At 36.9% G+C, this 12,500-nt stretch overlaps 1 protein-coding gene across 1 annotated transcript; it reads right to left on the minus strand.

Moving 5' to 3' along the window:
* Window positions 1–7,746: 7,746 nt before the first annotated feature.
* LOC125041372 lies at window positions 7,747–10,966 on the minus strand. The gene is made up of 2 exons (XM_047636256.1): window positions 10,909–10,966; window positions 7,747–9,898 (listed from the first exon to the last, which is right to left on the minus strand). The coding sequence occupies exons 1-2, from the start codon at window positions 10,927–10,929 to the stop codon at window positions 7,982–7,984; spliced, it is 1,938 nt and encodes a 645-aa protein (XP_047492212.1). The 5' UTR covers window positions 10,930–10,966; the 3' UTR covers window positions 7,747–7,981.
* Window positions 10,967–12,500: the final 1,534 nt, after the last annotated feature.

Genomic DNA, 12,500 nt, shown 5'->3' on the forward strand with positions numbered 1-12,500 from the left:
CGTGGAGTCCCTGTATGCTGAGAGTGGAGAACCACCTCTTTCATTACACTGGGACTTCATGAACCTGATTTACTACACGAGACTACAAAGGATTCCAGGATCTCCTACATCCGGATCTGTTTTCAACCCCCTTGAGTATAGCTGATCTTATGGTAGGAGAATGAGGAATCTTTAAATCTCACCAAGGCTCTAGCTGTTGGAACTACCTAATTCCCAATCAAGTTGAGCTGGAATTGGTTGGAGTAAGGAAGGGAGAGAGATCCAAGATTTTTTATAAAATTATTGCTATTTAGTTTCATTTGTTAGACATTTATTGACAGATCTTTAAAGTTTTAAATATTTTAACATTTCAACCCAACAATGTATTCGCCGCTAATGACCTTAGCCATTGATATGGCAATTAATTTTAAATAATCAATCAATCAATCGACATGTATCCCCCTGACCAGTGACCCCCAAGAAAGCATTGCTGCTACCTCTTATCGTTGCCTGAAAGGGTAAGCAGCTTGTTTTACGGAAGCGAATCTCTACCATAGGTTCAAGGTTATCAACCCTCGCCTCCCTCCTATCTATGGGGTACCCTCAACCCATAAGTCGGCCGTGCCTTTGCGTCACATCATCTTCCTGGGATTTGTGACGCATCCTATTGCGGTCTGGTTGGCGAAATCCCTCACTCACTGTCGCTTTTGTTGGAATTTGTTTACTGAATGAATACTTCATTGGATTCTGGAGAAAAACAATTATTGTTGATTCTTCCTTTATTCTCCATAACTGATGAAATACAATTTCTACATGTTCATCCATATCTTCCATGTCGTACTCATAAGTAAAACTGGAAAAAAAACAATGTGGAACGTAACACCTATGGCCACGTGATCATATATAATATTAAACTTGTAATAATTCACACACTTAATTCAATTAAAGCACATCATTGAATGCTAACAAACCGAGTTCCAATACCCGTCTGTGTATTCAACTATGAAACATTATCTTTCAAAACTTTTCCATTCACCTTTACTTTCTTAATTGTGCTGCTACACTTAAAGAAGAGTATGAAGAAACAGTACAAATCTTTGAAATAAAAAATCCCTAACATAACAGACAATGCTGCGAATATGATATCAGCATTTCCACTGATATCATATCAGATATTTGTGACAATAATATGGACTCCTGTTCTGATTCTGAAAATGGAAATTAGAAGGGGACCTGGATGTTGATAGTACTGGCGAGAAAAAATACACAATGGAATTTCCAGTTGAGAACGTGATTAGATCACTGTTAAGTATTCCTGAACAAAAATTAAGCATCATAGATGGTGTGCCAACAATGAGTGGGTATGATTGTGATCTACTTAAGGACATGCTGGAAATATTTTAGCCATTTAAGGAGGTCACAGTTTTAATGCCATGATACCTTTATTTTCTGCAACAAATTTAGTTTTAGGACTAATGTGAGAAATATATGGATAGGCTTTTGCATAGGGAATATTAGTTATTCAAGTTTTATGACTAATAATTATATAACAATGTGTCATAACTGTCTAGATGTATGTAAAATGTCAGGAAACCAAATAATGTTTTATCTGCGTTTTGTTTCACATAATCCGTGATTTTTTTTTTTTTTTTTTACATTGCATTGATAAACACTAGTTAATTAATCTACTGATTTTCCTAAAGATTTAACTCAATCTCTGAACTGCACTTGAATTGCATTAATAGTATTAATATTCTCAAATCAAAATCCACTGATCAATTATATCTAAAGTTACAATATTAGTAACTAGAACAACTAGTAACTTATTAATCTAGCATAATAAGTTTTGGAACTGAATGTTTAATAACAATTGTGGAATAGGGAGCCACAACATCTGGTGGTAGCGAGACGGATTAGTTAACTAAATGCTAATGGCTTGATAGTTGATCATATTGGTTCGGCTCTAACAGATTTTACATATCAAATACAAGGTCTCTTGCATAGACTTAGGATTTTTTCATGATGCGTCTCTTCATGTTGCATTGATCAATTAGGGTTGCTTTTGGGATCATTTATGTACATATAAATAGTAAGTTGGTGGAGCACCGTTCCATATCAGACCTGACTGCGCCGGCGATGTGCGAGCGGCAGAAGGTGCCCGAGTCGCTCAAGAAGTCGGTGTGAAGAGAGGGCTCTACTCAGGAAATTTCCATTGCAGCAGGGAAATGAGTTTATGAGTATTTAAAGTTATCGCAGAACATGTCGACAAGAGACGCAAAGAATAAAAAACATTTATTTTGTAAAATGAGGAAACTTGAGCTTGAGCCATGGGGGCTACTAGGAATGCTTCACCCAGTAACGTTATCTTACTACTTCATATAGCCATACGAAAGGAAAGTGCCCCCCCCCCCCCCCCCGTGTGCGGAAAAAAACGGTGGGGTCGATACAGCATGGTTTAGAGGTAAAATGGGGATTGGATTTATAGTCCTTTGGAATAGGGTTCTGAAAGAAAATGGGGATTTGATTTTTAGTGTTTTGGAATAAGGTATGGGTGAAATCAAAGAGGGAATCAAACTGGGAATGGGTATCTAAAAAATAGAGAACACTTTCTTCCGTCCACAAAGAGGTTAACTTACTTGAAAATCATTTTGGAAAATGTATTACTAAGTGATTATTAAGTTGATTAAAGGGATAGATGCACTTTTGAGGTGTGATTTCGATCAGCCACACCCTATTAATTAGAGCAATCCATGGGACAGAAATACAGCGGAATTATAATGTGCGATTGAATTGCCTGAGTCGGGAACAGATCCTCTCAGACACTGAGCCTTGAATTAACAGGCTAAGACCGTTGTGTTGGCACATCATGAGATGGCAGGGGAGAAGGATGTGTGTACATATGTAGTGTTATGTAGAGGCGCTTAATGTTGCTCATATTTCCTAATGGACTAAATGGGTAGTAAGAAAGGATCGAGAATTTAACGGGAATAATCTTAATTATTTGAGCCATCTAAAGATAATGTAAATTTGCCCTAGAACAAACCTCCCTTGGTTGAATATCACCAAAATCCCAGTTTGAACAGCAAATTCAAAGGTGAGTATCCTCGAAGTCCCGGGCAATTCAGATGTTTTTATAACACATGGGGATGCGATAAGTGAAGAAGATATTGTTATAACAGTAGTAAGATTACTAAGTAGATGAAAACCTTTCAGAAAGATAGTAAAACATATCAGAATATTTACGAATCGAATATTAAATAGCCATCTGTCATTCTTTAAGACGATGAGCCACTACCATCTGCAACACTTTCCATCATGGATTTTTTACGAAAGATAAGTCAATGGTATTCATCACTGTAGCATACTCCTTAAAAATCAAATCATGAGACTGGAGATTTAATAATCGGGGAGCCTTTGGGGCTCTAAATTCGTACTTGCATTCATAGCGTAAAAAGAACAGATCAATAAGATGTCTTAATTTGTATTATGACCATTCTGGAGATGTTTAAAGATGTTTTATTTGCCTTTGTTATTTTAATTTTAAATCTCAGTTTCAGAGGCGATTTCATTTCTAGTTATTTATACCCTTTTGTGCTTTATATTATGTAGATTATTTTTCTACATTCTTATTTCCTTTATCTCCTTCAGTTAATGCAAAACCAAGGTGAGGAAAGAATTCCCCCTTCTTAAATTCACTCTCCTGACTAACAGCGCCCATTCCATTTCCGCGACTAATTTTGTCAGCCACTACGACGGGGAAAAGTCATTATTGGTAGTTTGTTCACCTTCATAACAAGCTGGGCAGTGTGGCTGTTTTTAACGAATTCGACAAGAAGCAAACTGAACCAAACAGTTTGCTTGCTTTTTTCGTAAAAAAAAACGCCTTATTTTTTCCGCGAGCCGCCACTGATAGTTTCTTTTAGATGTTGACAGGTCGTTTTGTTATAACGTTTAAATTGGTTAACAATTGTAGCACCCTTGAGCGACAACTCTTTGCAATAATAACTGACATTAAGAATGAAAGCAGAGATTGCTGGGGTTATACACCAATGTAAGAGTAGTCATTTGAATGGAAGTTCGGTAATTTAGTTTGAGCCTCGTAGTAAGATTAGAAAATTAAAGGTATTAAAGAGTATTTGAACAAAGACTGTCCAAAGCCTCCCCTTCCATGAAAACAGTGTATGGACAGACTGTTTTATCAATTGTTTCAGGGTGAGTGTACTCACAAGAAAACCAGGCAACCCTATCTCACTAAAGGTGTAAGGCGCCTTGGTCAATTGCTCTCCAGTCTTCCCACATAAGTTTGTTTGGGCCCCGACCTATGAGTGAAAGAAGGAATCAGTATATTATCTTGGTAAGAATCAGGAGAACCATGTAAATACACATTTTTTCTGCTTTAAATCTTTTCTGAGAGACTGAGTACCTAGTTCAGATAAAGATTTGGGAAACAATAAAGTTTTCTACAGTAAAGCAGTGGCCATGTGAATTACCTGTGATAAATACCTTCGTGTTAATGTCACTTTTTGGGAAGAGTCGTTAAGATTCATTTCCTGGGACACTGCTACATGGAAAGAGTGAATTTATAAGAAACTGAGGGGTATTTGTTAAAGCTAATATGGCTTTTTGTCTGCAGGAGAAGAGTTATGCGTTAGGAGTAAGTGTACAAGTGTAGAGAGTGAAAGAACTGAGAGAATTTGTAAATGAAAGGACTATCAAGGTTTCCACAATCCTTCCATTCCGTCCTCCTGCCCCTTCCACTCATGCTATCCCGTCCTTACTCATTATGATTGTTTTTCTTAATAATCCCTGTTCCACGAAGTCATCTGTCATACACAGCTAGTTTGATTTTATAAGATATCTATTAAAAATACTTGTGCCAGTATCCATACTGCGCACAAACCTTAACACTGCTGCTTCACCGGCTATGATGGTTCTGTTAAGTCTAATATTTAACTTTTTAACAATGGATAGCAGTGCATCTTAGCACCATTCCACCAGGAGAAGTTGACGCAAACATTTTTAATCGATCTGGGAAGGGATTGCCTTGAATATATCTGATACTGACACTACCTTGAAAAGGAATTGTGATCATCAACTAACCCTCAATGGGCTTGGCAACTTGCTACAACAAATTCATACTGCTTCGTCTCTCTTCCCATAATCTGTCTACTTTCCTGTCCTCTTCCAATACAGTGTTGTCATTAATAACCTTTGTGAATATGTGATATTGAAAAATCTGTCTCTTGTAATTTTCTAAGCAATCCAGGGAATCCTAGTTTTTGCTGCCAATACATGTTAATCCTAAGCATCTTTATAATTAACATAGCAAATATCATTCCTATGATTGTAGCAATTTTTATACTGTTTGCCTTGAAACTTATTCCTTTGGCTTCAATTAATTTCATATTTGTATATATTGCAATATCCCCCCCAAATCCTCACTGACTTAAGTTAGGAAATATTCAAATGGTTTCAGCAGTAGGGGTGAGCTATTAATGGCAAGTGACACACAGCATCTACTTTTTCCCTTAAAAATTACAAAAATGTCGGAAACATGCACTAACACTTTGGTTATCGTATCAGTATTGGACAACATATATTAAAGTATTTCACAAAAATCCAAAGGGTAGACGAAATTCCAGTCTCACAAGTCCCGACAGCACTTATATTTTATTTAACTTCTCTCATTTTACATCATCATTTGAACTTTTCAAGCACTATATTTATATACATATATATACATATATGTATATAAATATAGTATATATATCACATATATATGTATACATATATATGTATACACACTCACACATACACACACACACACACACACACACACACACACACACACACACACACACATATATATATGTATATATATATGTATATATGTGTATATATATGTATATATACATTTATACACACACACACACACACACACACACACACACATATATATATATATATATACAGAGCGAGAGAGAGAAAGAGAAATATATGTCGATAGATAAGTAAACAAATATATTGATATTCTTTATGCATATATAACGACAGTTATTAGGTAAGGAACAACTTTTGTATAGCATATATATATATATATATATATATATATATATATATGCACACACACACACACACATGTATATATATAAATATATATATATATATACACAAACACACACACACACACACACACACACACACACACACACACACACACACACACACACACACATATATATATATATATATATATATATGTATATGGATATATATGGATATATGTATATGTTAATATATATAAATGGGTATATATATTATATATATAAATAGGTATATATATTGTATATAAATACACATAAATATACATGGATATATATATATATACATACATATATATATGTATATATATGCATGCATATATATGAATGTATACACATATATACATATATATATATATATATAAATATCATATATATGTTATGAGTAAATCTATAAATATACATCTGTTTATTTCAAAATATCTTAGTCATCACTAATCATGACATAGTTTAGGTACCCCTTGCCCAATCACAGATTTTTTTTCTATATTAGAATAATTGATACAAAAAAAAAAAAAAATGTATATGCACACACACACGCGCACGCACACACACACACACACACACACACACACACACACACATATATATATATATTTATATATATACACATATGTATGAATATGTATAATTGTGTATATATATTGTATATATATACAATATACATTTATATATGTGTGTGTGTGTGTGTGTGTGTGTGTGTGCAACTAAAGTTAATGATGATGTGACCTTGATATGATATGGTGGTTAGATAAAGAAACCGTTAAGTTAAATAGACATATTAATCGCCATAATTGTGTGGATTGGAGCAATGTTAATCCTCATGTTATTTTGGAAAAGGCTGTTAACCTACCAGGAGTTTCAGTCTGGGCCGCCGTTTCTTCCATGCGATTAATAGGACCGATATTCTTTGATAGTAGTATTAATCAAGATCATTATTTGCAACGAGGACCAATTGAGCGGCCATCAAGGTTACCAGACCTAACACCACCGGGCTTTTTGTGTGGGTGCACTGAAAGATCAGGCTTACAGCCTCAAACCGAAAACAACTCCTGAATTAAAACATGTAATTTCAGATAATTTTTCTGTAATCACTATGAAAATGTGTCAAAACATTTACAGTCTTTTTCGTTTTCTTTGCATATAATGTTAAGGAAATTTCTCAATACATGAATTTATTGGGCTTATTTGATCACACCGCTTTTCTGTTAAATTCACCTCAACTGGAGTGAAGTCAAGTATATACATGTGTATTAAACCAGAAAGAAAAAACAGCCTTTTCTCTTCGTGCACAATCCTTCATATAATCAGCGGACAGCCGTGAAGACGCAACCCAATTTTGGGACTGTTGACAGCATTATACTGGTGAAGGAGAACGTCACCTATGACCTGCGATGTGTGACTGCCAGCCGTTGCTGAGGAGGACTGGCAGCTTGGACAACTGTAACATTGCTTGGTCCCGAAGGTGACGAATACGCAGGTGAAACAGTATTTTTGTAACTGGTGAATTACGAACACAGCGGTATACACACTGAATAAACACATTATAAAGAGAAGTATACATGTTTTATTTGAGCTGCAGTACTAAAGAAAGCAGTAACAAATTTTCTCTCCAATAAACGGAAAATCATGCTTACAGAGGAAAACATTAATATCAAACCCAAACAACTTTTCATTGCATTTTTATTGATTTTTCATGCTTTGCTGTAACAGTCTTGGCATTCAAAGAACATGCTTTTTATCCTTCTTTAAATTTCTTGTTCGAGCAAAATATATAGAAGAAAAAAATGTAGGACAAACACCCGCATAAGTTTCCTTTGAACTAATACGGTACAAACATCCCATAGTTTTATGTGGTTAAAACTGGAAATGCTTTATAGCACGGAGGCCTATTTTCATAATCAGCGGACAGCCGTGAAGACGTAACCATATTTGGGACTGTTGACAGCATTATACTGGTGAAGGAGAACGTCGCCTATGACCTGCGATGTGTGACTGCCAGCCGTTGCTGAGGATCCTGCAGTTTTCGTTGTTGTTAAAGGACTGGCAGCTTTGACAGCTGTAACAGTGCTTGGTCTCGAAGGTGACGAATACGCAGGTGAAACAGCTGCTACAGGTGTTGCCTCTCCTGCAGCTGCTTTGGGCAAAAATCCAGTTTTTCTTCCCGCTACAAAGCTAACAGTATGTTCTTTTCCTTCTTCATCTACATAAGTATAGCTTCCGACAATGTTGCCATCAGCATCAGCTTCCTCCGTCCGTGAATAACTATCAGAATCAAAGGCAAACTTGTAAGAAGCATCTGCTTGAGTGTCTGCAATGTCGCTCCCCTCTCCAGACTTCAGCAGAGGTGAGACTCCTGCTAGAGCATTGGCTTCTTCTTCAGAAAGAACAGGAAGAATGCGTCCAGTTGGAATTCCAGTTTCTGCACCTGGAACAGGTGGTCCTTGAGGAAGGGAGTCTCCTTCAGCTATGTAACCGGTGTCAGCTCCGGCAACATATTGGATTTGCCTATTTACGTCATCATCAGCAACAAAAGAATACCTTCCCCTGACGTTGTTGAGAGCATCTGCACTTTCATGTCGTGAGCTACTCTGAGTCTCGTAGGAGAAAGAATAACTTCCATCGCCAAGAGCAGAGCTTCGTACTTGTGCTTCTTCAGCTGGTGCTGCTGGGGCAACAAGCTTGGGTTGGGCAGTAGGCCGTGAAGGGGCAGGAGATGCACTTTTGGTTGACACAACACTAGGGCTGGAAGACTGGGTGTCAGACTCAGAACTTGGCACATCTGAAGCAACAGGTAAGTGGTCACCTTCAGCAACAAAACCGGTAGCAGATCCAGCAACATAGTTCACAGTCCTTCTAATTCCATCATCAGCATCAAAGCTGAAAGTTCCCTGTACGTTAAGGTTGGGATCAGCACTTTCGGATCGCGAGCTTTGACCAGCATCATAACTGAAAGAGTAAGAGGCGTCCCTTGCAGTGGAATCACGTGGGGAACTGTAGGTGGCACCAGTCGAAGGGCTACCACTTGAGGAACTGTAGGTGGCACCAGTCGAAGGGCTAGCACCTGCAGAACCAGAAGTGGCAGCGGCAAGCTTGTTAGCCTCTTCTTCAGACAGAACAGGAAGAATGCGTCCAGTTGGAATACCAGTCTCTGCACCTGGAACAGGTGGTCCTTGAGGAAGAGAGTCTCCTTCAGCAATGTAACCGGTGTCAGCTCCAGCAACATACTGGATTTGCCTATTTACATTATCATCAGCAATAAAGGAATACCTTCCCCTGACATTGTTGAGAGCATCTGCTGTTTCGTGGCGTGAGCTTCTCTGAGTCTCGTAGGAGAAAGAGTAGCTTCCATCGCCAAGAGCAGAGCTTCGCACTTGAGCTTCTTCAAACGGTGCTGATACGGCTACAGGCTGTGAGGGAGCACCTGGTTGGGAGGCGACTGAAGACTGCGAAGGAACTTTAGGAGCATCATAAGTGGAAGCCGCACTTTTGGTCGAGACGAGAGGAGTGTCAGCGACTGGGGCAACTGGCAGATGAGATCCGCTGACAAGGAAGCCTTGGTCATTAGCTGTATAATCCAGCTTTATGTCTGCCCCGGATGCATCCTTGTATCCAAACGAGCCAGATACGTCGCCGGGAGCATTTGCCATCGCAGACTCGTAGGCTCCGTCACCAGTGTCGTAGCCATACTTGAAGGTCCCGTCGTCGTGGAGAACATAGTATTGTGACCTGGCTCCGAGGCCTACGGTCGGAATCTTGTACTCGGCATCAGGACGTGGAAAACTCAGCGTGCTAACCACCGCCACGGACAACACGGTCTGAAATGAAAACGAATCATTATGGATTTTTTTGGGCGAGAACATTTGTATTACGAAGACGTTGATCTTATCAGTAAGTCACATACTTGCACATTTACACTTCAAAATCTATATATTGTGTGTATGATTATTTGTTTTAAGCTTGTGCTTCCCAGGTTCGGACTCCCTTAACATCGACTGCAATCCAGCTCGGGGCAAACCACGCACCCAATGATCCATGACGATGACATAGAGTATAAGGCTGTAGCAAAAGAGACATGAATATTTATATACAAATATAAACGCACCCAATGATCCATGACGATGACATAGAGTATAAGGCTGTAGCAAAAGAGACATGAATATTTATATACAAATATAAGCATGCATAGGCACACGCACATATACAGTTAAACGCACACAAACATACATGTGTAATGTATTTATATTATTGTATATATATGTGTATATATACACATATATATGTGTGTGTGTGTGTGTGTGTGTACATGTAATATGTTATATATATTATAAAAAATACCCTTGTATATATAGATATATATAAACACACATGCACACATATACTTGTATATATATATATATATATATATATATATATATATTTATGTATGTATATATACATATAAACAAACGCACATACATATATATGTATATATATACATATATATATATATACATACATATACATATATATGTACACACATATGTAATATAAATACACACATGCATATAATTACATACATACATATATGTGTATGTATATATATACATATATATGTTTGTTGTGTGTATCTATATATACTTATACCTACATATACAAATTGTTTAAATCACTTCACAGCGTATATACGACTTCCGTCAGAGCACAACCCTAACACCAAATTTCCGAGCAATGTGGGTTTCTTAATGTTTCCATTGACTTGCAGATCGGCATTTGATCAAATCATCAAATTTCAATGGTGTAGTGTTAACGTTGCCTTCCTGTTATATTAGACAGCGATTATACTTACTAAGCTAATCCACGTCCTCATGTTAACGGCGGAAGAGTTGGGATGCCTGTGTCGAGTACTCTCTTAGGCTGACTTATATACCGAGCTGCATGTGTGCGTCAGTTCGTACGTGCTTGCAATGAAGATGACCATCGGAGGCAGTTTGCTCCGACGCCTACGAGGCTTTGCTCTCGTTTTCATTCGTTGTAAAGTTAACGTTTCTGTTACTTTATATCTTAGTTTCTAATAGTACTAAAATGATCTATAAGGATAACAGATTAATGTGCGTCACTCGTGTACCGTTACTCACAGAGATTTTTAAATTTTTCGATATTCTCGAAAACTAACGTTACGAAATCACGGCGAAAACGCTGTGTTAAAGCGTTGTTAGGACTAGTATGAGACTTGAGGTGATCTAGTGCATTTTACTTCTTGATAGTTTTACTAGTTGCTATTTTGACTTTGATTATATAGCTAATTAAAATGCATTTCATCATATAGTTATGATGATTACCTGTCGGTGTTCTACGCACTGATCAAGAAGACCAAAAGAGGAGGAGATATAAAACTATCTAATAATTACAAATAGACCTTACTAATGGAAGTGAATCTGCAAGAATGCTAATGAGGTTGTTCAGCAAACTAATAGAGATAAGATAAATTATGTATTAGAAAGTTTTACTTATAATCATGTCATCAAAACAAGGTCACGTTATCACTTACTGTTAAGCTACTCCGTCGCTCGATGTGGACTTGTTACTATTCAATGAAATAAACAATAATTTAAATGAACAAAAGCCTAAATTTGTAAAACGATGACGCAGAAAAACAATAATACAAAACAAGAATGAGGACTGTCCCTAAAAAGGCCAAACTATTATCATTCCTGTACATTCTTACAAAATAAAGCATAAAGCTTGGACCGCTTCTTTAACAGACAATAGGTCTACAAGTTGCCTTGTCAGAGTGCACTAGGTTGGCGTTTGTGGGTCTTTGCGGCAGCAAGCACTACGGCCGGCACTGTTTGATGTCAGATTGCGCCGTTATATGTCGGTGCACTGATTAATGTTCATATCTCCAGCACGGGCCTCTTCTGTTCACGGGCCTCTCTTGTTGACCACAAAGGAGGTCGTCACTAGACATCATGGCCTGATAGTTGCCTGTTGCTTCCTTCAATTTCCATTAAACATAGATAAGGGACGTTTGGCTCAATTTGTAAAATATGAAAATAATAATAAATGCATAATCAGTTTTAGCATTGTACCGATTAACCATCACAATTTATATTGTTATTTAATTCAGTTTATTGATTTTAAAGCATTTCACATTAGAAAAAATGTCAGGTGATAACAAAACAAGAAAAAAACGAAATCAAATTTAAAAAATTAAAATGTATATGCACATCCATCCATATATATATCCGCATATATACATATATATTATATATATGTAGATATATTTATATGTATGCATATGTATGTGTATATATATACACACACATAAATGTATGTATATATATGAAGATATATATATATACACACACACACACGCACATATATATATATATATATATATATATGTATATATACACACATGAATAAATATATAAATAA

The sequence above is a fragment of the Penaeus chinensis genome, chromosome 30 (assembly GCF_019202785.1).
Source record: "Penaeus chinensis breed Huanghai No. 1 chromosome 30, ASM1920278v2, whole genome shotgun sequence".
Classification (NCBI taxonomy): Eukaryota; Metazoa; Arthropoda; class Malacostraca; order Decapoda; family Penaeidae; genus Penaeus; species Penaeus chinensis.